Source organism: Malaya genurostris, chromosome 3, assembly GCF_030247185.1.
Source record: "Malaya genurostris strain Urasoe2022 chromosome 3, Malgen_1.1, whole genome shotgun sequence".
NCBI lineage: Eukaryota > Metazoa > Arthropoda > Insecta > Diptera > Culicidae > Malaya > Malaya genurostris.
Genome location: NC_080572.1, coordinates 275,258,437 through 275,286,101, shown reverse-complemented (window position 1 = coordinate 275,286,101; position 27,665 = coordinate 275,258,437). Strand labels below are relative to the sequence as shown.

The 27,665-nt window shown below is 38.6% G+C and overlaps 3 protein-coding genes across 16 annotated transcripts in view; 1 reads left to right on the top strand and 2 right to left on the bottom strand.

The window, feature by feature from the left end:
• The window catches only part of LOC131435671 (serine/threonine-protein kinase N), a 258,158-nt gene that overhangs the window by 171,808 nt on the left and 58,685 nt on the right, over positions 1–27,665 (top strand). The window contains exon 1 of one of the 14 annotated variants that reach the window (XM_058603810.1): positions 20,014–20,198. The exons of the other annotated variants lie outside the window; for them this stretch is intronic. Coding sequence (XP_058459793.1) covers positions 20,133–20,198 — 66 coding nt within the window. The 5' untranslated portion in view covers positions 20,014–20,132. Of the gene's footprint in view, positions 1–20,013; positions 20,199–27,665 lie in introns of those variants that run through there. 14 annotated transcript variants of the gene reach the window in all.
• LOC131435674 (UDP-glucosyltransferase 2-like) lies at positions 1,812–4,042 on the bottom strand. Its single transcript, XM_058603817.1, has 2 exons — positions 3,703–4,042; positions 1,812–3,640 (listed from the first exon to the last, which is right to left on the bottom strand). The coding sequence occupies exons 1-2, from the start codon at positions 3,883–3,885 to the stop codon at positions 2,252–2,254; spliced, it is 1,572 nt and encodes a 523-aa protein (XP_058459800.1). The 5' UTR covers positions 3,886–4,042; the 3' UTR covers positions 1,812–2,251.
• LOC131435675 (UDP-glucosyltransferase 2-like) lies at positions 10,470–12,368 on the bottom strand. Its single transcript, XM_058603818.1, has 3 exons — positions 12,124–12,368; positions 11,569–12,062; positions 10,470–11,504 (listed from the first exon to the last, which is right to left on the bottom strand). Exons 1-3 carry the CDS (start codon positions 12,289–12,291, stop codon positions 10,601–10,603), a joined length of 1,566 nt encoding a protein of 521 aa, XP_058459801.1. The 5' UTR covers positions 12,292–12,368; the 3' UTR covers positions 10,470–10,600.

The following is a 27,665-nucleotide window of genomic DNA, read 5'->3' as shown; positions in this document are numbered from 1 at the left end:
TTGAGGCTTCCGAATCGTCGACAATGTTTCCTTATACCGTTAGATAACACGTCATACGGTATTTCTGGGCAATTTCAGCTGTTTAGCTAGCCTAGATGCAGACCACAATGGATTTTCCAAATAACTGTGCACAATTTTTTCCCTTCTTTCGGCTTCCATGTTGATTGTTTACAAGCAAAGCAAAGTCCTGGCATTACGTTCCTTTTGTGGATTTTGGCCTTTCTGTTTCAACAGACTTCGCAGCCGATTCTTAGCGTACAGAATCATTGCATGGCTAGTACTATGGATCCTACTGACACTAAGAATCCTTCCAGGTCGGGGCTCGAACATACGACAACTGGCTTGTAAGATCAGCGTCTTATGCATTGAACCGCCAACCCGGGACGCTGATTGTTTACAAAGTACAGTCGATTTGCGGAATGTCAAAAATCATACGTGAAACTGACAAAATTCCTGACACGTGGGCGCCAAGAACTTCCAAATCCGTCCACCAGGAGCGCCACAATATGAGCAAAAGTTTATTCCAATTCTAAATGATGCAAGCTTTACTACTTTACAAAAACAGAAATTTACGCCAATGCGCATAATAGCCTTTTCAGAAAAGCTACTCAGCCAACTAGCCCTGGTCTCCCATACTAATTTTTCTCAGTGATAGCGTGACCGATTTTCACAAACTAAGATTCAAATAAATGGTCTCATGATCCTCACGAAACTTCTGAATTTCATCTGTATCCGATTTCCGGTTGCAGAATTATAAGGTGATTAGTATAAATGTTCCGATTTAAAATTACTTACTCGCTTTTCTCAGAGATGGCGTGACCGATTTAAACAAACAATTTCCGGAATTATAGGGTAAAGCGTGTAACACTATCCATGCGATCACTTAGAGGGGCGAAACAATAAACGAAAAAAAGTTCTAAACTGACCCCAAAACTACTCCATTCGATAATCATTATCAGTAGACGGCCAAGCAAACTCATTGGTATTTGAGCCAAATAAAAAAATTCAAATTCAGTAGTTCCAAATCGACAACGATTGACGTTAGTCGTGTTCTGATGCACTACTTTTTACTGTTCTTTATTTCCGTACGATCTGGTACGTGGTTTATAACTATATCGAACAACGTACAAAAAGGAACTGAAATATGGTTTTGACGTAATGGTGTCAAATTATCGTTTTGCGAGATAACCTCCGACAAAATGACTTCGGACGAGATTTCACAAAGTCTCAAAACCCGGTAATTATTTCAAATTAATGTACACAGCAAAAATTTTTGAATTTTACAGGTGACATACAGTTTTCGTTTATTGATCAAAGCAGCCCGAGAGCTGACCCAGAGTCGCCAAAACAACTTTTGATGAGTTTGTTTTAGCAACCTGGGGTCCCTCTAGATCGGACTTCAATCGCGTAGTTTCGCTCTGAAAATTTTCTCGGGTCGCACCTCGCATCCATGCGAGTTTGTTTATTTTTTCTTTTTTATATGAGCTGTTGTTTAGGGTGCGTACCACCCAGCGGATCTAATTCATAAAGACCTAATTTGTCGAAGGACGGGAAATGTAATTTGTAAATTTGTAATGACTTAATGTTGTGTTAGCATAAATTTTACTGCTTTCGACTGTAAGCTGCATTTGGTCAGCGGGTGAAAACTGTAAAAATTTCAATGCACCTTTTACCAGCCAAGCAGATGTGCGCTTTTGTGGCTCAGTCGATTAACGGACGTGCTTTGTTAGCCAATGATTCTCGGTTCAAGTCACTGCGGTCGCTATCATTACTTTTTTTTTTGTTTTTTATTTCAATGAATTTCATATCATGGAATTTTAGACACAATATTGAATGTTCTTGCACGTAAATTTGCGCGAACTGAGATGCTTCATTCATGTGCATCTGCAGATGTAAAATCACAGGATTTTTTCGAAATGTGTTTATTATTTAGAGGAAATTCTACAATATTTTTTATTCTCATTTAGTTCACGATTTGCTACACCGCACGGCTCACACGCATACACTGTCATTCGAATACCGATCAATTTCTCACTTTTTCTCGTGAAACGGAATGAGCCGGTCTCGATTGATGATAAGAAGAATACTAAAACAAACGACGCGCAGCACACCATCATTAACGGTTGGTGGTAGTTACGAGAACGCCTCTAAACATGAGTGTGTGGATGGTGTTTCATTTTTCTCATTTCGTAAACGCCTCTGGACTGTTCTCATTGAATAGATTGAGTTTTATTATTTCTGCGTTTTTAATTCAATTTGTTTTCTGCTTCTCAACCCGACGACCAAAAAGCATCCGTTTAAGTTGTCCCGTTGTCCAGGAAATAATTTTCACCACTAAATATGTCACCGCCGCGATAAAAACAATCACATCGACGGAATTTTTCTGCCAAATGTTCAAATCAGCCGCCGGATAGTGCAGCTGGGGCGCTCCCCTGTACCGGATCACGTACTCCACCCAGTAGCAGGCCAGCTCCAGTGCCGTCTGGGGTCGATCTCGGTACACTTGCGAGATTTGCCGGATCTTCGTTCGGAACTGCGGTTCGTTCAGTAGTCGATCGACGGTTTGGGTAAACATCGCCCGGGTCATCGTGTGGTAGTCCACTTCCAGAGCCCATCCTTCGACGACGGCAGCACGAACATTGCCGGCCTGTTCGGCATAAATGGGAATCCCCAGAACGGGTACTCCATTGTACCTGGCTTCGGCCATTCCACCTAAGCCACCGTGTGAAATAAACAACACTACGTTCCTATGGCCCAACACATCGCTCTGCGGCAGCCAATTTTTCGTCATCACATTCGCCGGCTGATCCGGAAGTCCACTTCCCTCCCACTTCCACAGAACTCGTTGCTTCAGTTGGGCTAACGTTTTAACGAAAATCTTCAACTTTTCCATCGGTATGTCGGTGGATTTCAAACTGCTTCCCAAGCAAAAATAAATCACCCCGTGTTCCGCCCCATCCAACCACTGCCGAATGTCCTCGGGAAGTGGATCCGGTTCTGGTTTAATCTGAAGGCCTCCCACTTCAATCACATTCTGAAGGTAAGGGCGCGGTGTATGAGCCGAGAAGTGCGTATTCAGTAAAACCAATGAAACATTTTTCCTCACATCATCGTAGCTGGGATACCGACCGGAGGGAAAGTTCCACTCGTAATACTTTCGCTGATAATACGACGCAACCGGACCACTCAGCTTCTCCATTAAATAGATCAAAAAATTTCGTAACCGATTGCGGAAGTCCATTTGCGACACCTTGCCCATTATCATGTGCGGTACAACGGCCACGCCCAGCGGATTTCCCACCAAGTCGGCGGTTATCGACGAAAGTCCGGCTGAAAAAAGTGCCACCGTCGGAGCTCCGAAGTGGGCTCCCAAACCGAGCATAAAATCCGGCATAAACAGTCCCACGATCACCACATCGAACTGTTCCGATTTGAGTGCCAAAAACTGCGGATCGTTCAGGGTACTGTTGGCGGCACTCATCGTTCCGAAGAACAGTTCTGGCATCAGTTTCCACTGATTGGTTGGTTTCACCAGGAAACCCTTCACCAGTTTGCTGATTCGGTCTTCGGCTGGAATTACCACTTCCCGGTACTTCGCCGGTAACGGTGAACTCACTTTGTAAGAACTGACCATGGTGACCTAGGTGGTGATTTGTTTGGAGGATTAGTATAGGAAATTTGGGGCAACAAAAGTAACATTACCTCATGACCCCGTTCGGCTAATCCTCTCATGAGAGCCTGACCGATCATGACATGCGACCGAACGGGACTCGCATGAAAACACAGAATTTTGGAACCCGCGACATAAATCGGCAACGCGAGTGCGCAGAGCACTGCGAATATAATCGGAACGAACTGCATAACTGACTGACTGCAAGGTTTCATTCGCTACCGCAGGGAAGTGTGATCCACGGACACCGGCTTCAAGCAGTGCACTAACACCAATAGTCGCCACATCTGTAGTTTCCACAAGTTATCGGGACTGTGTGGGCGTGTGTGCGTGTGATGTCGCCTATGATCAATTATCTTGCAGTTTCAGTACTTTGTCATTCAGGCTTGTTTGTATAATTGCTATTGCAGGCGATTATATAATTGAGGAAAAAACAAAATACTTTACAGATAAAACTTTGTTCAGTTATTTTTGCAATTCAGAAAGTGGTTGCGAAATTTGAAGGTTCATTCGGTTTGACATGACTTGATCGAATCATCAGTATACACTTTTGAAAAATCATTTACATGTTTCTTTATATTTTCTTACAGTAAAACATTTCAAGAATCTTTTGTCAAATTTTCAAGCCTATCGTAACGAAACTCTGGAAGTAATGGGCCTTTATCTATGCTTATCTCATTCTGCGAGAAGAAGCAGAAGCTCGGTGCACAGGCCCAAGAGTTGTACTTCGATTGACTTAGAAACTTGACGAAACATTCCTGAAATGTTTTATTATAACAAAATACAAAAGAGAAAATATGATTTTTTGAAAAGGTTTTTCTCGAAAGCAGGTTTTGAAAGTCCGTGTCCATCGTCATTCGAAAACTACTTCACCAATTATTTTCATATTTTGCACACACTTTCTACATGTAAAGTACTAGACCCCAACGTTTTTCTTCTCGTTTTTTCGTTACTTTGGGATAACTTTACAGCTACACAATGACGAATTTTTATGTGAAAAATGGTAAAAAAATTAAAAAAAAAACTGTTTTAATCCACCTAGCCTTTCTCATATCAAACATACTATCATATATAGTACTGTGGCATTCTTCAAAATAAAATTCTTCGATTCTTGAAAGATTAACCGGAATCGGTTTAGTTGACCGTTTACCGATAATGACTACCAATTGGAGTAGTTTTTTCGCCGATTCAGAATTTTTTCACGTTTTCCGTTTCGCCTGCGTGAAGTATAAAATTTTAACACACTTTACCCTATACTTCCGGAACCAGATTTCGGATCCGGATAAAATTCAGGAAGAATTCCGTACCTGTGGTCTCTTCCATTAAAACCTAAGTTTGTGAAGATTAGTCAAACCATTACTGAGAAAAGTAAGTTAGATCCATTTGAGAAAATATGACCACTATTTTCTGAGCCTCCAAAATCGGAAACTGGGAACCAGGATAGCCGAAATCAGTTTGTTTGACCGTCTACTGATAATGACTATCGAATGGAGTAGTTTTTTTTCTTCGTTTTTTTTTTTCGATGGTTTAAAAATTTTTACAAACTTTACTCTATAATTCCGGTTCGGGAAGTCGGATCCAAATGAAATTCAGAATTTTTGCGTGGGATCATAAGACCATTCATTCGAATCAAATTTTGTTGAAATCGGTCACGCCATCTCTGGGAAAAGCGAGTAAGTAATTTTAAATTGAAATTTTTACACTAATCACCTTATAATTCCCGAACCGGAAGTCGGATACAAATGAAATTCGGAAGTTTTGTGAAGAACCATGAGACCATTTATTTGAATCTAAGTTTTTGAAAATCGGCCACGCCAACTCTGAGAAAAATTAGTACACATATTTGAATGATGCTTTTTACTATGCAAAATTGATTTTTTGGAACGATAGCTCTAAAAAAAATTCACAAAAAAAGTGTTATTTTTTGTCTGTTTAATTTTACCTGTCTGGAAATAGAAACTAAGATACAGCTCGACAAAACAAATAGTTCAAAAGTAGCATTACCTCATGACCCCGTTCATGAGGTAATGTTACTTTTGTACTAAGGAGTGTATCGATAAGTAGTTAGCAACATTCAAACAGTTATTACTCTGAAATGGCTTAATTTTTTGCAGCGTGTTTTGCGGTGACATGTCTGTTTACATGTCACTAACAGCTGCGCAATCGATTGGTTTCGGTACGGTTTATCGTTTCAATGAACTGGTCGAATTGATCCGGAAACGCGAAAGAAAATTCTGCACACTTGGTGCTCAGAAAGTGGTGTCACGTACAACGAAATTGCAAAACGGGTGAAAGTGCACCACACCAGTGTCAAAAATATTATCGAGAAGTGGCGATGGAAAAGTTTGGGCTATTTGTACCTGTGGTTTGCGATCGTCGATTTTCTTCACGTAGGGCACAATTAACCCATTGATTTGTACCTGTGGTTTGGGCTATTTGTACCGCTCACTCTCGTTTGAAGAAGAGAATGCAGAATGTACAGAAAGCATAAGGCTCCTCTTCTCTTCTGGCCGGATTTGGCTTCAGCCCACTACGCAAACTCCGTTCTACAGTGGTTGTCAAAAAATAATGTACAATTCGTGGAAAAGGACATCAACCCACCGTACTACCCGGATCTTCGGCCAATTGAAAGGTATTGGGCAATTGTCAAGCGGTACTTTCGGAAGGAAGGTACAGTGTCCCAAAACATGCAGGAGTTAAAAAATAACTGGACAGCTGCCACCAGGAAAGTCACAAAAGTAACTGTGCAGAATTTAATGAAGAATGTCAAGTCCAAAGTGCGAGCGTTTCACAGAAACTAGGATTTTCTTCAATATAATCAGTGAAATGCATAAAAATGTAATTTTTCTACAATATATCGAAAACTGATGTCAAAATATGTTTTTTTCGCTTTTTTATTCAATAATCAATGTTGCTAACTACTTTTCGATACACTCCTTATTTGCGTTGCAAATATAGATTCAATTAGTCTTTCAGAGCGATGCGAATTCTCTCTCTCTCTCTCTCTCTCGATGCATCAACTCTCTCTCTCTCTCTCCCTCCAGAATCTAGAAAGACATTTATTGAAAAATGTTTGTCTCAATTAGAAGAGATTCTTCCCATCGAGAGTGAGCGGCGAAAATTTTCTTCTCGGTTTTCTAAATGGTGTGCATGACGTACTCATGCGTTTTAGAAAATCAATCTCCTCTTTTGTGACTTTCGTTCAAGAAAGAAAGTGATCATGTTTAGATCTCCGGTTACCTACGCAAATCAGCAAGCAAGCTGACCGTTTATATTGTCAGCAAACAATTCACTATGGGACCGTTTAAAAATCACTGCGCCCTACAATGAGAAAATACGTAGTTTAACTTTTTGAGCAATATTCAAAAGGTAGATCGCAAAAAAACACCCAGCAGCCTGTCCACAACGCCCAAATGAAATGTTTCGGTTAGTATTTTGACGATCGATATAATTGAATTTAGGAGCACTACGTGTTACCGGTAATACTTGAGAAGTGGGTGCATAAAATTTGGTATCCCAACAAAATCAGTCTGCACACCATTTGTGTTGTAGTTTTGTCGAAACGGTATTGTTGAACAGGAGATTTTTCTATTTATTGAGAATTCAGAATAAGTTTTAAATCCATTGATTCAATTCAGACCATTATTATGTCGTGTCTAGTCTCAAGGTGAAAAAATATGTTTATTATCATTTCAGAACTGTTTTTTAACTCTTGATTTAATCTAATTAAGGTTGTTCAACGAGAGTTTATGAAAATCCCTTTATTTTGTAAATGTCCCATAGATTCTTATTTATTCAAGATTCACATTGGAGATGGTCGAGAAGCATTTTTTCAAACCCAAACCCAACTCGTAATCGATGGAAAACAAAAAAACTTTTACTGGTATCCGACCCGAACCCGACATAAATTTTTCTTCCAAACTCGAACCCGACCCGTACCCGATTAAAAAATAAAAATCTTTACCCGTAGCCGAACCGAACCTGAAACTCGAGACCCGACCAAATTTATTAACCCATACCCATTGAAAATTAAAACATCGGCACCCGTACCCGACCCGACTCGACCAAACATATATTTTTCTGTACCCGAACCCGACCAATACTTGTCGGTATTCCGGATCGGGTCTCTAATACACATGCCGAAAAGGGATACAAAATTTCTCCAATGTCTTTACCGAATGCACAAATGGTTCATTTAAGCTAAGCCGATGGTGGTTTCACGTTGGAGATGGTCGGGTAAGTAATTTTTCAAAAATCGAAATCGATCGAAAATATAAAAAACTTACCTTTGCCCGACCCGAACCCGGGATAAATTTTTCTTCCACCAGGGACTCGTATCGATAAAAAAATTAAATTCTTCACCCGGGTCAACCGAAAAAAGTTCACAAACTCGAAAAAACCCCGAAACCCGACAAAATTTTTCAACCCGAACACGACCCGTGCTCGAACCCGACTAACATAACTTTTTTTCTGCCTCCGAACCCGACAAATACCCGGCGGGTACGGGTTCGGGTCGGGTTTTCGAGTACGAATACCAGAAACCCAATTAAACCATAACAAAAAAAACGCTCGAGATTCGTCTAATAGAGTCGTACACTGAACAAAAAATCGACTTTCAAAATTTAAACTCGATTTACAAATAAACACTAATCAATTTGAATGAATCCAAAGTAACACATGGGCTGAAAACTCCCGGGCCTAATAAAAAGAGAACACGATTTTGCTGGTTCAAAATAACTTTGTTCATCAACGTAATCTCCATCAAGAGCAACGCAATCATTCCAGTGCTGCATTTCAATACCACTTTTGTAGAACGTTTTATCTTTTGCCTCAAAATAGGTCTCAGTTTCAGCGATAACCTCTTCCATCGTGCGAAAGTTCTTATCGGCGAGCATTTTATTCTGATCTGCGAACAGTTGGTAGTCACTTGGAGCCAAATCAGGCGAATACGGTGGATATGGGAGCACTTCGAGGTTCAATTCTTGTAGTTTTGTTATTGTTTTGATTGACTTGTGATACGGTGCGTTGTCTTGATGAAACAATTTTTTTCTTTGCCATATGCGGTCGTTTCATTGCAATTTCAGCATTCAAACGCTTCAGTATATAATATTCACTGTTGATGATATTTCCTTTCTCAAGATACTCGATAAATATTACTCCACGCACATCCCAAAATACCGAGACCATAACCTTTCCAGCCGATTGTTGTGCTTTCGGGCGCTTTGAACGAGGTTCACCAGTTGCTCAGTCTACTCAAATGACGATCGTTTTGATTCCAGAGTGAAGTGATGAATTCATGTTTCATCCATTGTCATATGTCATATGTGATGCAAAAAATCCGGTTTGGTTCATTTAAACATGGCCAAACTTTACTCAGAATCATCGACACGTTCTTGTTTTTGGTCAACAGTGAGCAAACGCGGCACCCACTTTGAGCAGAGCTTTCTCATAGTCAAATGCTCACGCAATATAAGGCCAACAGGTTCTCTTGATATCTTGACGATGTCAGCTAACTCACGCAACTTCACTTTTCAATCATTCAATTATTCGATTTTGTAGATTTTTTTTGTTTTCTGATGCTACCGCCTCATTTGGACGTCCACTGCGTTCTTTATCATCGGTATCTCTACGACCACGTTTGAAGTCAGCAGACCAACGTTTTATTGTTGTTTTTGATAGAGCGGAGTCTCCATAACACTTTTCAAGCCATTGCTTCGCTTGAAGGATATTTTTCCCATCAAAAAGCAATGTACAATTAAAACACGAAATTATGTTTGATCCATTGTTCTGAAAATAACAAAAGTAGTGTCACTTTTAGCACAATAACTCACAAACTAATAAAATTTCAGCAGCTGTCTTCTAAAGGTTAGTATTAAATGAAAAAAGGTGACTGCAATAAAACTAGCGCCATCTATGTGTTAGCCCCGGGACTTTTCGGCCCATGTGTTATTTAACATGAAGATTGAAACATGGAACAATAAGTTGAAGCAGAGATGTCTATCTCCTCTGTGTGACGAAGAGCAAGCAAAATTTCTCCCCTCGCACTGACAATTTCAACGAGAGCTCTTCTCTTTCACATTTATACACCACTGTTGTGTAAGTGTGCACGCATCATGAGTGCGTTTGTTTATTTCCTTTTACCTCTTCCACTGAATCGCACCAAAGTGCTAGAGCATTAGCTAATAAATTCTCTGAGGTGGATGCAGATACTTTCACAGAGGTGTACACGCCGGTGAGCACTCTGCTGTATGGTTTTCGTAGATGAAGCGTGGACACGCAAAATCAGCAAAATAAAACAATTTATCGTAAAATTTTCGGTTTTCCTTGCAAATTTTTCATAGCAAGGCCAGATCTACTCTCTATTAATAGAAATTCACAGAAGTGTTCGCTCACCATCACGCGCCAGTGGTCACTTGGGTGTATTTAGACGAGAGCGCGTGTGAGCGATTCATGCGAAGAGAATGTGTTTCACTCGCGCCAGCTGCTTTAACCACAAGCACACACTCAAATGCTGTCTATTCGACACTGAGAAGAAGTGCGCTTTCCTCTTTGTGCGGTGCTTCGTTTTTTTCATCCTCGGTGTGGCAAAAATCTGACTCTAGCGAGCATCACTCTGGTGAAATGCCATCTCTGAGTGTGAGTGTGTAATTTATTTCAATTGAATGGTATGCCAATTTCCTGCACTGCATGCGTAATTCCATTGGTTATCTTCCCGTGGATTCCCGAATCCTAAAGTTATCATCAATCCGAGCCAATAATTAAACGTAGGCTTTTCAGGAAAGTGATTAAAATCACTCTATTAATACTAGGTGATAATTTCATTTTATTATCGTATCGTCTTCGACTTATCAATTGAGAACAGATTCAATTGAAAAATGGACTAGCTAAAATTAAATTTCGACTATATTACATCTAATATAAGTAATACTTCTACGCCTTTTTACTCTTTGGCTGCTCCTTTTTACCGCATATAAGTACTAAAATGCCGCGCAGAAAAAAACCTATCAGTTTGAAGACTGCATACAAAATCACTCCCAAAAACGCCAGCACATCGAGCAGGTTTTTCTGCAGAAAATTCAGATCCGCCCCCTGATAGTGAAGATGTGCGGCTCCCTTATGCCGCAGCACATACTCCACCCAGAAGGTGGCCAGTTCCAGTGCACTCTGAGGTCGATCCTTGAAGCGAGCGGAAATATCGCGAATTTTGTTGGCATATTCCGGATTGCTCAGAACCCGATTGATGGCAGCGGTAAGGCTAGCCTCTCCTAACTCCTCGAACGAAACCGACACACCCCAACCCTCAGCGATCACATCGGCCACGTTTCGGTCCTGATCGCCGAACATGGGAATCCCAACTATCGGAACGCCGTGATACATCGCTTCGGTGATACTACCCAAACCACCGTGCGTGATGAACAGCTTCACATTCCGATGGGCCAGGATGTCGTCCTGGGGAAACCACTGGCCAATCATCACATTCGCCGGTTTACCGGGCATGTGCACTGTGTCCCACTTCCACAGTACCCGTTGCTTCAGTCGGCCGAGGGTTCGAATGATCGCTTCCAGTTTGTCACGTCGAAGGTTGGAACTTTTCAGATTCGAACCGAAACTTAGATAAATGGCACCGAACTGGTCGGCACCGTCCAGCCATGTCTGCACATCCGTCGGCAGTGGATCCGGTTGAGATTTGATCTGTAGTCCACCAACTTCCACTGTGTTCGGTAGTAAAGGACGCGGTGCCGTTTGGGTGAAGTACCAATTGAACATCTGCAAAGGAATTCTCCGTTTGGCCTCCTCGTACGATGGATATCCCTTTTCCGAGGGGAAATTGTAGCTGGGGAAGGGAAACAATCTCGATTAGAATATACCAGATTTGATGGTGCCCCTAATTCACTCACTAGTAGTAAGGTTTCGTTTTGCTGTGAACATAACCCAGTACTCCGACTTCCACCAGACTGACCAACGTGTTTTTTACTCGATCGAAAAAAGTCATCGGATTTCTGTTCCCCAAAAGGATATGCGAAACGGAAGCGATCTCCTGGGGATTTCCAACTACGTTATTGATTTGACTCATGCCGGCCGAGAAGTACACTACGGTTGGACACTTGAGCAAGGCACCCAATCCAAAGATGAAATCATTCAAAAAATAGCCCAAAATGGCCACATCGAAACGCTCCTTTGCAATCAGCTGCTGAAATTCCGGTGAGTTTAGTGTAAAGTTGGTATAGTCCAAAGATGCCGACAGAACTTTCGGCATGATTGTCGCGATACTTCGACTACCGCCCTGCATGAAGTCAGCCATCATTGCACTGAAGGAATCCTCAATCGGTATGTAGATATCTCGATAATTTGGCACTGGTTTTGACAGGGGAAACGCGCTGACCATGGTGACCTTGAATCCAATGTGACACAATTTAGTAACACTTCGTCTAGCTACTGATGAATCCGCTTACCTCATGATTGCGACGCGCCAAATTTTTCAACAGCTGCTGGGCGCCCAAAACGTGCGACTTACTGGCAGTAGGAAAAAAACACAGAATTTTCGCCGTATCAGTTCCTTCCGGTAGCGCGAGTACGAACAATGCAATGACTATTAACGAACCAATGTTCGTTCGATTCATATTGACGAAGAATTTTCACTCGTTGATTTCGTTCCTACTGCCAAGGCGAACATCCACTTGATGAATGTTGTTCGAATGTGACACGTACTTAGGTTTTGTACAGTGACGCCTGTGACGTATGCCGTGTTGTGATGCCGACGGCGGATCGTTGCAGTATATTCGTTGTAGGTTGTAGTTATGCAAGGAACCAATGTCAGTAACGACAATTACTCTAATATGCTGATGCCGCATGACAATCACAATTTCCAACTATAGAATTGATGATATTATTAATATGGACGGTTGTAACTACTAACTACTATTGTGAGATGAAACTGTAAACGGTTTCTTATCGAGCAAACAGTGTAACATGGTCAGTGAAGCACTTTTAGCCGAAGCCATTCTAGACCACTAGCGGCTGAGGTTCGATTTAACTGAACAGGTTTTTCTGAATATCAGGTCTGAATGCTTATCTGGTGAAGTAAACACCAACCAACAATATCACTACCACTCTTCAATAATTCTGTGCATGATAATAGTATTTGTATCACAAGAACACTACATAATCTGCATTTTGTGTATGATTTTGTTTATACCTACACGAAACCAAAAAAGCAATCAATTATGTCTTACTTTCAACTTACTTGTAGGTGAAAGTATTCTAACATCTTTTCATTGTTGTCAATAAACAAAGAGCTCAACCAACACAACAGCTGAAGTTTAATGCTACACGATAAAATTAGACAAGCCGTCTTAAGTTTAGTGAATTACACTTAACCGGTGAATAAATATAACTTGCCACTCAGTAGCAGAGTACAGAGTGAATACTTCCCTGTGCACTATCGAACTGTTTGACAGAACATTAATACAGTTCTGATATGGAAAAATCTTGATGTTTTCTTGAACTTTGTTTTGAAGATTTATGCCCAAGAAAATAGAATGTGTTTACCACGGTGAACTGTTTTCTAGAGTCATGCCGTTGTAAGTATACAGCACTAGATGTAAGGCTAAAGTCTGCCCCAGAAAACATGGACGCCTATCCCGTACCCAAGATTTCGTTTCGGTTGGGGGTCTCACAGATAACAAATCTAACTGATGATTCTTTATGTATCTAATTCTAGGTGTGCCTTCAATACATTGTTGTTGTTTCTTGGAAGCATGAGTGCAGGTTCTAAATTACAAATCAATTAAAATTAATTGCCGGTTTTAAAATTTCTCTCATCATACTGCCCCACAGTCCGGATTCAATTTCCTGTTCTGGAATTACGGAGTGACGTGTATTAAATTCTTAAATTTCAATAGAGTTTATCATCTGTTTGATTTTACTATGAACAAAGACACATTTAAATCGAAAATATTGTTAAGTTAATGTTTTTAGACTAGATAGATAATAATAAGTCTGTGCGATAGTTTTTACTCTAATCGAAGACAAATAAATAAATAAAATAAATAAAATGACGATGCAAAACACGTTTAAACTATTCAATAAGCTCTTCCGGGTTTGGAAATACAGGGTGACAAGTATCGTAAAATTCAATTCGTCACCAGAAGTGACCGTATTCAAGAACCCAAGAAAACTGTGCGCAAACATGGACTGAAAAGTCCTGAGCCTCATAAAGAGAACACAATTGTTTTTGGTTCAAAACTAACTCCAGTCATCAACGTAATCTCCATCAAGAGCAACGCAATCATTCCCTAGCCGGTCTAACATTTCAATACCACTTTTGTAGAACGATTTATCTTTAGCCTCAAAATAGGCCTCAGTTTCAGCGATAACCTCTCAATTTCTTACCGGCGAGCATTTTTTCCAGGTCAGCGTACAGCCAGTAGTCGTTGGGAGCCGAATCTGGCGAATACAGTGAATATGGGAGCAATTCAAAATTTAATTCATGTAGTTTTGCATTGTTTTAATTGACTTGTGACATGGTGCGTTGTCTTGATAAAACAAATTTTTTTTCTTCCATATACGGTCGTTAATGGTATTTTCTTTCTCAAGATAGTTGATAAATATTACACCACGCGCATCCCAAAATACCGAGGCCATAACATTTCCTGTCGATTGTTGTGCTTTCGGGTGCTTTGGACGAGGTTCACCAGTTTGCTGTGCACTCAGATGACGGTCGTTTTGATTCCGGAGTGAAGTGATGAATCCATGTTTCATCCATTGTCACATATCGACGCAAAAGTTCCGATTTGTTACGTCTAAACATGGCCGAAGAATCATCAACACGTTCTCGTTTTTGGTCAACAGTGAGCAAACGCGTTACTCGCTTTGAACAGAGCATTCGCATAAGGAGTTTATCGAAAAGTAGTTAGCAACATTGATTATTGAATAAAAAAGCGAAAAAAAACATATTTTGACATCAGTTTTCGATATATTGTAGAAAAATTACATTTTTATGCATTTCACTGATTATATTGAAGAAAATCCTAGTTTCTGTGAAACGCTCGCACTTTGGACTTGACATTCTTCATTAAATTCTGCGTAGTTACTTTTGTGACTTTCCTGGTGGCAGCTGTCCAGTTATTTTTTAACTCCTGCATGTTTCGGGACACTGCACCTTCCTTCCGAAAGTGCCGCTTGACAATTGCCCAATATCTTTCAATTGGGCGAAGATCCATGCAGTTCGGTGGGTTGAAGTCCTTTTCCACGAATTGTACATTATTTTTTGACAACCACTGTAGAACGGAATTGGCGTAGTGGGCTGAAGCCAAATCCGGCCAGAACAGAGGAGGAGCCTTATGCTTTCTGTACAGTGGCAGTATTCTCTTCTTCAAACATTCTTCCTCGTACACTTTGGCGTTAATTGTGCCCTTCGTGAAGAAAATCGACGACCGCAAACCACAGGTACAAATTGCTTGCCAGACCAACACCTTCTGCCCAAACTTTTCCATCGCCACCGTGGTGTCAGCGTCGTCCAGGTCCTGGTACACCGATTTCGTATAATATTGCGGGCCGGGCAGCGCTCGATAGTCTTTCTTGGTGTAGGTTTCGTCGTCGATTAGGATGCATCCGTCTTTATTCTGTAGAATCTGGTTATACAGTTTTCGCGCTCTTGTTTTGGCCTGATATTGCTGTACCGGGGACTTTTTCGGCACCTTCTGTTTCTTGTACGTTTTCAGGGAGTTCCGAACTTTGATCCGTTGAATCATCCCGATGCAGGTGTTGAACTGTTTGGACAAATCCCGCGTCAACGCCGATGGGTTTTTCCTGATGTACTCAACCACTTTTAAGTCCCGGCTGGGCTGGCTGGGACCCGTTTTCCTACCGGATCGGGGCAAATCCTTCATGGAAAGGGTCTTACCGAACTTCTCGATAATATTTTTGACACTGGTGTGGTGCACTTTCATCCGTTTTGCAATTTCGTTGTACGTGACTTTCTGAGCACCAAGTGTGCAGAATTTTCTTTCGCGTTTCCGGATCAATTCGACTCATCATTGAAACGATAAACCGTACCGAAACCAATCGATTGCGCAGCGGTTATTAACATGTGAACAAACCTGTCACCGCAAAACACGCTGCAAAAAATTAAGCCATTCTAGAGTAATAACTGTTTGAACGTTGCTAACTACTTATCGATACACTCCTTAGTCAACTGATCATGCAATATACAGCCAACACGTTCTTTTGATAACTTGACGAGCTAACTCACGCAACTTCACTTTTCGATCACTCAAAACGATTTTATGAATGGTTTTATGTTTTGTAGTGTTACCGCCTCATTTGGACGTCCATTGCGTTCTGCATCATCGTTGTTGTGTCTGATGGAGCGGAGTCTTTTTTCTGCCATCAAGAAGCAGTGTAAAATTACACGAAATTGGTTTTGATTCATTGGTCTGGAAATAACAAAAGTTGCGTCACTCTTAGCACAATAACTCACAAACTAATGAACAGAATATTATGAATTTCTAACAACTATCTGTTGAAGGTTAGTATTAACTGAAAAAAGGTGACTGCCATAAAACTAGCGCCATCTATGTGTTAGGCCCGGGACTTTTCAGTTCATGTGTTAAGCATTCTAGAGACGATACAAATCCTAGAAGTTTTGAGTGCTTCGTTGGATTAGTCCTTAAACTACATTGGCTTTCGCAGTAAAAAAAACAAAGTGGGTGCCGTTGTGATCACATATAAGTATAATACCCTTTCATTTTTCATTTATAATACACCATCATCCACAAGGCTTGCGATATATTTTTGATATTCTTTGCATACGACAATTCGAATGACGACAATTCAAATGACGACAATTCATTGAATAGATCATTAACGAATAGCATGAGAAGCAGTGGTCCGAGGTGGTTCCCTTGTTTTTTATTCATGAAGAACAGTAAAAGTCTTCTCAAATCGTAATCGCATCAAAACTATTCCAATTTATAGGTCATCTAAGTTGATGATCATACATACTTACTTTGGTGGTTTACGGTTTCCGGTTCCGGAAGTAGTGGTCAGAACTCTAAAATGTAACTCCTCTTATGCATTGGTCATCGTTTCGAAAACACGATTTTTTCGGTTTTCAATCGCTTTCAATACTTGCTGTACATGGTGTTGGAATGAGCACTATTCCTAAAATACGCATCAGACTTTTGCCTACAAAAATGTTTTTTGAAGAACGAAAATCTGTTTGTTTGTCTAATATAGGATAGGTTATTAAATCACTACAAAAACTGACTCTAGAACCGTGGTTAGAAGGGCCGAGTGTCATATAAATTTCAAACTATCATAAGAGGTGACGATGCAAACTATGTGAAAACTCTGTGGAACTGTGCTAAAGATTGTTCTAAACTTGTTAGTTTAAGATCTTAATCATTCACTGTGCTATTCCGATATCGGCAATAGTAGTCAAAATTTCTGAAACCAAACTTGCATAAATTGCTTATATTAGTAGAAAAACAGGATAGTTTCAGACACAAATTTGGGCTGATTTTTAAAACAAATTTATTCAGATTTTTCTGGGCGTAATTTAACGCGTTGTTTCAGCAATAATAAATTTGAACTTGTTCATTGGTTACTTTCTGAAAAAGGGCGGATAGAAAAACAAAACGTGTTTTCTCGTATACGTCACTTTTACCATTATATCTACGGAACAGGAAGTGACAGGCAATTGAGCTTCGAGCTTGGTTCATAACCCAATAGTAGCTTTCAAGCGAGCCTAACCTTGTAGAAATCGGTTTAACCATATCCGATAAAGTTGAGCGTACAGATGAAAAATGCGGCTTGTCGTTTACGTCACTTCTTCAATCATATCACCGGAACCGGAAGTGTTAGCCATATGAAAACCCCCACAACCCTAATCTTGAATAAATATTTCTAATTATTGCTTGATCTAGGTATTGTGAGAAGCAAACAGAGAAACGTGTCAACATTTTGCTCGTGCATCGCGATTTTCCGAACAACTCGCACAGCAATTTGGCGAAATTGTTGAGTGTGGTCAAAGCCACTGTCTCCAGCGTATGAAAGGTTTGTCGATGCCCTATAAGTAACGCTCGTATCCGTACTGTATTTTACAGTGTTGTACTGTATTTTACAATTAAAATGTACTGAAATGTTCACATTGAAACATAATTACAGAATTTTAAATCCTTGACGCGTCAAATATCGATTCAACCCAATATAAAATGTCAGAAAGAACTGTGAAAATAGGTATCGAATGATGCTTAATTGATCCGTGCATTTTGCTAGTTTTTATTGAACTAAAAAATGCCTAGAAAAGGGAAAGAATGTTTTTGTTTTTGTTTTTGTTTTTGTTTTTGTTTTTGTTTTTGTTTTTGTTTTTGTTTTTGTTTTTGTTTTTGTTTTTGTTTTTGTTTTTGTTTTTGTTTTTGTTTTTGTTTTTGTTTTTGTTTTTGTTTTTGTTTTTGTTTTTGTTTTTGTTTTTGTTTTTGTTTTTGTTTTTGTTTTTGTTTTTGTTTTTGTTTTTGTTTTTGTTTTTGTTTTTGTTTTTGTTTTTGTTTTTGTTTTTGTTTTTGTTTTTGTTTTTGTTTTTGTTTTTGTTTTTGTTTTTGTTTTTGTTTTTGTTTTTGTTTTTGTTTTTGTTTTTGTTTTTGTTTTTGTTTTTGTTTTTGTTTTTGTTTTTGTTTTTGTTTTTGTTTTTGTTTTTGTTTTTGTTTTTGTTTTTGTTTTTGTTTTTGGTTTTGGTTTTGGTTTTGGTTTTGGTTTTGGTTTTGGTTTTGTTTTTGTTTTTGTTTTTGTTTTTGTTTTTGTTTTTGTTTTTGTTTTTATCGATCTTGAAACCATGACCTTCACATCGGTGGACATCCAAGAATTCTCTGGAAAAAATCAGTATTTAAACGCGTGTCTTGCTTTTGAGTACGCTATGTTCTCGTGGTACTCTATTACGCAAATTGAAATACTGTGGTAATGTCTGTGGAAGTTCTTGTCCATCCAAAACCTCCTTGGAATATGGGCTTTGAGGTCTACCAACGAAACCGTTGACAGTAGTGAGTTTCTATTTTGCGGTCCACACTCGTGGTATCACATTCAATTTATTGGATAATTGTGTTGAGTTATCTGGAAATGCTTGTTCATCCAAAAACTACTTGGAGTATAGGCCTTAAGATCTACCAGCGTAACCAAGTGAACTATCAAGATCCTTGTACACGGTTCATGTTCGTGATACCACATGCAAATGAATATTCAAGGTTATCCAAAAATTATCTGCAGTTCAGACCTTAAGATCTAGCAGCATAACAAGCTGCATTAACGAACTTATTGACTGCGGGCTATTCTCGTGATTCCACTTACAATGAAGAGGTTTATTTTAGATGCTCGGAGCCACCCAAAAACTACCTGGACGTCAGACTTTGAGACATTTTTGCACAAGAAGACGACTACGAACAGCGTTGAAAATTTATTCATTTATTTTATTTTTATTTACAAGAAATTTTATTTACGCACCCCGGACTTTGCGTACTCCAATGTATCATCATATTTTATGAACGTATATTTCAAGTAATTACAGACTCATAGAAACTGGCTCCAAATTATCTTTTTTGCCTATTAGTTTGTGTTCATAGATGAAGCGGCTTTGACCAACTAATTAGTACGCATCATTTCAGTGAAATATGCGCAAGGAATGAACGTCAAGTTCAGTTGGGTTGCGCTGGATTGTGGGTTTTTTGACTTTTTGTTTTTCACTGCTTTTAGATGTTCGGGGTTTCATTGATTTAAAATATTTTTTCGAAGCTTAACAATAATTTAAAGATGTAAATAAAATGCTATATGAAAACTACTAACATTGGCTAGTGCTTGTGTTTTACAATAAACCTACAGTTTTGGCCAGAATATTTCCCAGTGTTCACGATTCCACTTCTATTCACAACCGTCTCTGCCAAATGCCACCCTTCAAAACAATTTGCCTTGAATTGACGTCTTTGATTTTGTGATTTTGTCCAAACCGCCTCAGGTCTAGTGAGGAAGTTAGCTCACCCGTTGCTGTCCCCGGCCTTTCTTTCTTTTTTTTTGTTTATCATCTGATTTTCAAAATTTATTTTTGGTTTTTGTTCAGGCGAAGATAAAACGCGAGAAATGACGATTCTCATTACCGTGAAACAGTTTGCAAGTTCATCCTCCCGTTCTAAGTAAAGCATTTGCGCGCGCAAAAAAACATACTCAATCTCATCAAAACTGTCTTTTCGCTCAAGTTTCGCCCTCGAGTTCTCACCGTGTAAGGATCGATCTCTCGTGATGTGTACGCGTCGTGTGTACTTCCAAAATTCGCAAGTGACATTCGCGATCGGTCGATAAAGTCGTTAAATTCGGCAGCGTCCTGAGCGGATCAGTGACGGGCCGAGTGCGTTCGGTTGAGACAAAGAACCGAAGGTGTTTCTGATATCCCCAGCCTTTTTCGAAACCGACAGCCAGCATGAATTGGTTTCGCAACCGTTCCAAGAAGACTTCCGCTAAACGCCACCACCACCAGCAAGAAGAGGTTAGTGATCGGGTTCCGAAATTGTTTAGTTGGTTGACATCTAAGAGCACAATTCACAGGGTGTGTTGTTTATTATTTTTCCTTTCATTTTCCACCCAATCTTTCCACCGTGGTTCGGCCGGATTTTCAAAAATAACCACCATCGGTTGATGTACTACTCACAGTAGAAATGAAAGAAAAAAAATACTGACCAGTTGTGGGAGACGTTGGAATGTGTGTTGTGCAGAGTGTGATGATTACATGATTTTTCGCTGTATGTTTTACTTTGAGAACCAAATTATCTAACACTTGTCATTTGACTTCATCATTTTACAAGGAAACTCACGGTCATCCGGATCCGGTGATAATCGAATCGTTTGAAGATAGAATTTTTTTTTTGGTGCAGTATGGACTCGCTTCGATGGAATTAGACAGTTTTTTCCAGTGTGCTCATAACATCTGCCGAAAGAAAGCAACCAAATCGTTACATATGAAAATTGGTATTTTCCTGTCACACGTGCGGCTTCTACCGTCTGCCATAGATGCTTTTTCCGCTAGAATAATATTTACTCTTTTAACATTCAAAATGCTAACCGGGGCGCTTTTTCTGTTTGGTCTCAATTATTATTTCTATTTAGTTTGAAAAGTGGTCTCACTTTCACATTAGCTAAAATGATCGGAAATGTATTTCTGTGTTTTTTTTTCATTTTGATGAATGTAGGAATTGAAATACTCCAAGAGTAACGAAAATTTAGTCATTAACAAATTCATTCTTTGTTAAAATGAATAGCGAGGAATGCTTTATTCTGAATCATATCTAATAATTGGCCAAATCTCACCAGGTTGAACTGATAATTTATTGAAAAATTTGCCCAAATCATACAATTCTTTATGAGCTGATTTAAAGCTACAGAATAAGGCAATTTATCGTAGGTATAGTAAGATTCATAAATTGTTATATTTCAAATAAATGATACCTCTTACCTAAACCCGTAATGAACATCAAGTTCCGGAAGTACCGGAAATAGTGATTAAAACTCAAAAAATTGAACTTATGTCAGATTTGCAGAAACGACTTAGCCTATTTTTTCACAAATAATGGTTCAAATGGAAAGTTCTAAGGTCACATATAGTTGGGTATATTTGAAATATTGTTGGATATATTTCCGGTCTACATCAACCGATATAAATATTTTCGAAATAGAAGTAGATTGCCTTAGGTACAATTGAACAAAGAGAGAAAAAAAGTAATTTATTATTTTAGCTCAGATCTCATGATTTTTTCTCAATTCGATCTGGAGAACCAAAGAATTCTGCTTTCAGACATCAATCGATACCCTGGTTAAACCCATTTAAGAAGGGTTTAATTTCTACATTAGCTCATTCGATGAGTCTGTAGAAGACAGAAACAAGAAAATTAAGCAATATTTTCAAAATCATAAACAGATTATCCACACCCACCCTTGTAGGGTCGTTGCATGCCCCCTATCAATCATATCGTTTGTGAAGGTATTGAGTCAAAACATTGAGTCATTGGTGTTCGACTTCAGATCTTCTATTGTTCGAAAAGTTCCTAATGCAGTGTATAAATATACGCTGTAAAAACAACTTTTTTGATTTATTTCAACAGATGCAATGATCAAAAAATTATAACACTTTCACACTGATTTGAAAGATTTTTCTTGTAGCAACTTTATGGTCACTATCGTCGGTGCCTCCAGAACTGGAAATTGAGGAACAAAGCAACTGGAAGAAATGTGTTTCGCATTCAACTAAAATCATCTATAAAATTGATTAGTTTTGCGACAAACTTTAATGATTTTGTGCGTTCATGTTATTGTCACTTATGTAGTTCGACGGTTTTTCGTTTGAATTTATGTTTGTAAAAATCGATTTAACCATTTCTGAGAAACCGATGTTAGTTTTATTTCTGAACAATTCCAGAAATAGGTAGCAAGTCTTTCGATTTCGCATACTCTAGTTCGGAACAAAATTTGACACATGTCTCCGGTATGGAGAACTGTTGATTTAAAACCAAGTTTACTTGAATCCGATTCTTGAAAAGAAGCTTTAGTAAAAATTCTTCGTAAAATTTCCAGCACAAGTATCGCAAAATCACAAATTCCCGAAATATCATGGGGAGCGTACCATTCGAGCCAATTTATTCTGATACTTGATCCCAAAAATAGTTGACCCGATTTATTCCGTGTCTTCGGCAATGTTTATTACAGTGGTTATGTGGAGAAGATATACACTTAAAAAGCTGTTGAATTTTTATTTTATTTCGAAAATAAAACTAAAATTTCGATTATCTAAAAAAAATTAAAATTTTTAATTTGATATGCTGTAGCTGACAATTGAAGAAGATGATGAAATAATGGCCTAAAAGTTATAGTCTTTAAAAACAGATGCAATTTTGGAAATTGATTGGTTATGAGCAATTTCAGATAATAACCGCAGAAAAGGTGGTAAAATCAGGATCGACTTTCTTGGCACACGATTTCAGAATAGCAAACCATTTGTTTCGCACGGATGCAGAGACCAATTCGACTAGATATTGATTTTTGAAAAGGGCGTATATATTTCTGCATGCACTCTATTCAAACCGTGGTAACTCGGAAACTGTAAATTGTGCACAAATGATGTCGAGCAACAGTAGTAGGAAATCAAATGGACAATGTAAACAAATGTACAATAAAAAAAAAGTTCAATCTTTTTTCAACAACTCGAAAATCAGCCTAAAAAAACAACGATTCAATAATATTTTTATATAATTTTTCTTTAAAACCTAACTTAAAGTCAACGTTCGATGCAAATATGATAAGTGTGAATTAAAATATGAAGAAGTTACAGCTAAAACAATTACCCAATATTTACAGAACTTCTAGTTGATGGAAAATAGTGAAAAATAATAACTTAATTACATAATGCTACAGAGAAAATTTTGCTTATAACGACCTTTCTCCTAGAAGTAGCCGTTCTTAAGATATTTAGACATGAAGGTTCAAGATCTCTTTACTTCTGTATTCCAGGATGCTGTCCAAAGCTACTTTTGTAGCAATGATCAGACAACAATTCGTCCGTTTGAGATTAATTATAGAGATTATATTTATTTATCATCAAAAGAGCTAAAACATTTTTAAAAGACAAAATTCAAAACCAGAGGAAGCAGTCTTCGGCTTTGGCGGTCTGTTAAATAAGAACAGCTGTTTTATACTGCCCGACGTTTCGACCACTGGTTATGGTGTTTTTCAAGGGAAATATCTTATCTTCAGACAAGGAAGGATAAGATATTTCCTTTTGCGATTTTGACGAACTGAGTCGATTTGTATATGACACTCTGTTTGAAAGTCTGTTTTCACAGTGGCAAAAAGCAAAGTTAGGATACTACATTATCAACCTATGAGCTCTAAAAATCAGTGCATGTGTTATTTTCGTAGGAAATTTAACGAGGAAGAAAACTTTCAAATACCGCAAAACAATCCGACGTTTGTAGAAAAAGTTATTAAAGGAAAACCGGCACAAGGTCCGAACAAAGGCTCATTGCTTAATATATCTAGCATCACTGCTGCTAGTTAAAGTAATATGATCTGACGTCCTTTTAATGTGCTATAACGGTTAATCTGAGTTACTTGAAGTCTTCATGCTAGTTACTCAGCAGAGTATAAAGATTATTTTTAAGTGACAAACCATGCTCCAAACCTTACTGTAAAGACACAAAAAGTCGTGTAAATTGTGTTTTGGTTGCATGAAATAGTACCATCTATATCTTCTAAACTATGAGAGATAGAGAGTTTATATATTCGGCAAAGTTATTGGATTTGAGTTCATCTAAAATATTGTAGAAGATTCTTAACACCTATTTCTTCAAATTAAAAAGTTAGACTTTTTTGTGTCTTTACAGTGAGTTTTGGAACATGGCTTGTCACTTAAAAATAATCCTCATACTCAGCTGAGAAACTTTTGCTAAGAAATCGAACAACTCAAATCAACCGTTTTAGCATAAAATAAGAAAGCACAATCATATTACCACCACTAGCAGCAGTGGTGCTAGATATATTAAGGAATGAGCCATTGTTCGGACCTTGAGTCGGTTTTCCTTTAATAACTTTTTCTACAAATGTCGGATTGTTTTGCTGTCTTCTAAAGTTTTCCTCCTCGATAAATTTCATATGCACTGATTTTTAGAGTTCATAGGATCTCCAGCCGATTTTTCTGTTAAAAGTGAATTCCTCCATACTAAATCCCATACAAACATTAAAGCGTGGGCGCGAAAACATAGTTTTTCCGATCGAGCTAAAATTCTGCATGATGTTTCTGGGACCCAAAAGGAACACGAAAAGTGTGGTGGAGCTGATATCAATATTTTGTCGCACCCTAGTGTTCAACCATTCCAAAGGAGAAAAACACAGTTGAGTGTTAAAAATTTTTAAATTGCGATGATTCGACCAGGTGATAATTTTTTGACCACGGGACTCGAAAAATAATCGATAGTCAAAAACCTAAAACAGAATTAGTTTTGACTGACAAATTAGTTGAATACCAAAACAAGACTTTGCTGACAGCTTGTAAACCTGTAAAATTACTCGTCGCTGGTATACTTCCAATTTAAAATATCAATTGTAAAACGGTTTCAATCATAGAAATAAGTTTCCGGTGCTCTACAAAAGATGGCGCCACTACTAGATTGTCATATGGTCTATACTGTGTTCAGGGTGACAAGTGGATTATCGACATTAGTTTCCTGTTTTTCCGATTTTTTTCTGATTTTAGAGATGAAAATTAACAGTTTCTAGAATAGGCCCAAATCGCCTCTGTTTAAATTGTGGTAATTCGTTTTCAAACACGTTTGTTCAACGAACGAAACCCTCAGGTTTATTTCAATTATTGATAATGCAATGTCCGTAAAAAAATTTAAATCACCTCCAATAAAATCCAATTTTAAATCATCATTTATTTATTTATTTACATGTAATCAACAGCCAATGTGTAATTCCAATGGTTAAAAATTATATTCCTATTTCTAAGTATTTTTTAAAAAAGTTCGAACTGTTTGGAATAACTTGAGATCATCAGCGAAAGATAAACGTGGATATTCCAAAGAAAGATTCACGTCATTGAAGTACAGAGAGAAGAACAGAGGTAGAAGATGACTGCCTTATGGAAGCCCAGATAAAGATGATAGTCGTAGAACATTTGAGTATAAACTCATGTTGTATTTCTGCAATAAATCACTTGCATTGGGGTTCCCAATATTTTTTATCCGGATAGTCATCGAACTCACGGAAGAAAATTGTTTGTGACCAGATTGATGGGTCCAAAGCGATATTTTTTTTAAAAGCTGGATCCAAACCGACTTTGAAGGAGATGGAAGTCATGTTGATGAAAACAGTTCCTTCAGCCAACAATTTAACCACCTCGGGGTTATATGACAATTCAAGATTTTTACGAACCATTTCAGATATATCGTCATTAGTCACATTAGGTCTTAGAATTTGCATGCCGGTCACAAACAATTTTCCTTCCTGATTGTTTCTATCCCAATAAGCATTCTGAATTACCAAAAAAATGATTAGAAAGTACAGGTTCTTTATAATAAAACCTTTCGCTAATTTCTAACCAGTTTATTTTCAAATAGCCCCACTAGTTTATCTTCCGCGATAAATTTTTCTACAATTGATCTGGTCATTTGGACTTGCAAAAAGCAATGCTTATTTAAATTAGTTCTATATTCTATCACCTTACAACTATTCGTCCGAAACAATATGAGCCCTGAAATTGTTTTGGGAAATCCGACTGACATCGATACAGTAATAGATTGTTTAAATGTGTGTGTGAGTGAAGTTACGAGTCTATCAGTTCCAAAAGATCAAACTAAATCTAATTCGCCTATCGTCAACTGCCTCTTTATCGTCGACATCAATATCAACATTCTTGTGATCCTACTAAGGAAACCATAGTTGAGGACCTTCAAAAGATTTTTTTTTGTTAAAAGTGAATTTTTCTATACTAAATCCCATACAAAGTTTGAACCGTGGGCGCGAAAATATAGTTTCTCCGATCAAGCTAAAATTTTGCATGATGCTTATGGGACCCAAAAGAAACACGAAAAGTTTGGTGGAGCTGATATCAATATTTTGTCCCACCCTAGTGTACACCTCTGTGAAAGTATCTGCATCCACCTCAGAGAATTTGATAACTCTGCTCTGCGCACTTTGGTTCGATTCAGTGCTAGAGGTGTAAGAAAATAAACACGCGCACTCATAATGCGTGCACACTTTATACAACAGTGGTGTATATTTGTAAAAGAGAAGAGCTCTCGTTGGATTTGGCAGTGCGAAATAGAAATTTCGCTTGCTTTCCGTCACACAGAGGAGACGGACATCTCTGTTATTCGTTGTTACTGCAATGTCTTAAATACACTATTAACAGAGCGATTTTTTATACGAAAGCACAATGTATTTTATTGGTGATCAATCCTTCAAACTGGGTTCTCGACCACTGTACGATTTTTTTTTTCGCTTAGGCAGCCAGACCAATTTGATGAATTTCAAATGAGTTTTGATTTCGTATTTGAAAACTAGAATTGGAAGCTAGAAATTTAATTGAGAACGTGATTTACATATTGCTTCTGTTCGCAGCAAGCGAAGCGTCAACTTCTCATTCGTAACAGCGAAGCGTCAACCTTTCATTCAATTCACTCACACACCAACACATCAATGAGGAACGTTCGAGAATGATCCATTCAGTGGAGGGAAATGCCGCGTCTCTCGCCCGTCAACTACGCAAAGCAACAAATAGCAATACCATCACTCCCGCTCATTCTCCCACTGCAGCCAATGGGAAGCCAGGATACATCAGACAATACAGCCGATTCAGCTATAAATACACATTTTCAATAGATGTAAAATCAGTATTTTTTGAACCTTCGAATAGAAAACATTAAAAGCAAAAGCAAGTGAACTAATCATTTATCCGAACAATTCTTCTGGTGCTTTCGAATGGTCTACAGCCAGGACACAAGTGACTGCCGGTGGAAACGCTCTCGGCCAGAGCGGGTTTGTCTTCCGCTTGCTTTCGATTTCTTCCAGTGACCTTTCTCCGATTGATATTGTTTTAATGCGTCAGTACAGTCGTTGCATCCCCTGCAAAGAGTTATTCGATATTCAGATGCACCTTACTGAAAGTCATTAAACAAACCGTTCGCCGTCCTCCCTGTGGTGCTCCAAGAGATGAAAGTATTCAAGTAGGTATCAGTTGAGCACTTGCTTTCATCAAACGTTGGCACAAGCCAACAGCTTCCGAAGGCGGAAAAGCAATGTTGGTTCGAAGAGCTATTCCGGCTTACGAGTCTGTTCCTAATATGAGCTTTACTGATGCCGTTGTTCATTGAGAAACACTGGTGGCGTGGATTGCTCTGGTTTTGCACTTTCGAGCAGAAATGGCAATGAAACACCGTCAAAATATTGCATTTCTGCTCGAAAGTGC

Bases quoted from the DNA above. Each gene is read 5' to 3' on its own strand.
- LOC131435675 (XM_058603818.1), bottom strand. From the start codon at position 12,291: ATGAATCGAACGAACATTGGTTCGTTAATAGTCATTGCATTGTTCGTA. The intron at 12,063-12,123 runs GTAAGCGGATTC...ATTGGATTCAAG, and splicing joins TGGCGCGTCGCAATCATGAG to GTCACCATGGTCAGCGCGTT. The intron at 11,505-11,568 runs GTGAGTGAATTA...TCCCTTCCCCAG, and splicing joins AAAACGAAACCTTACTACTA to CTACAATTTCCCCTCGGAAA.
- LOC131435674 (XM_058603817.1), bottom strand. From the start codon at position 3,885: ATGAAACCTTGCAGTCAGTCAGTTATGCAGTTCGTTCCGATTATATTC. The intron at 3,641-3,702 runs GTAATGTTACTT...ATCACCACCTAG, and splicing joins TAGCCGAACGGGGTCATGAG to GTCACCATGGTCAGTTCTTA.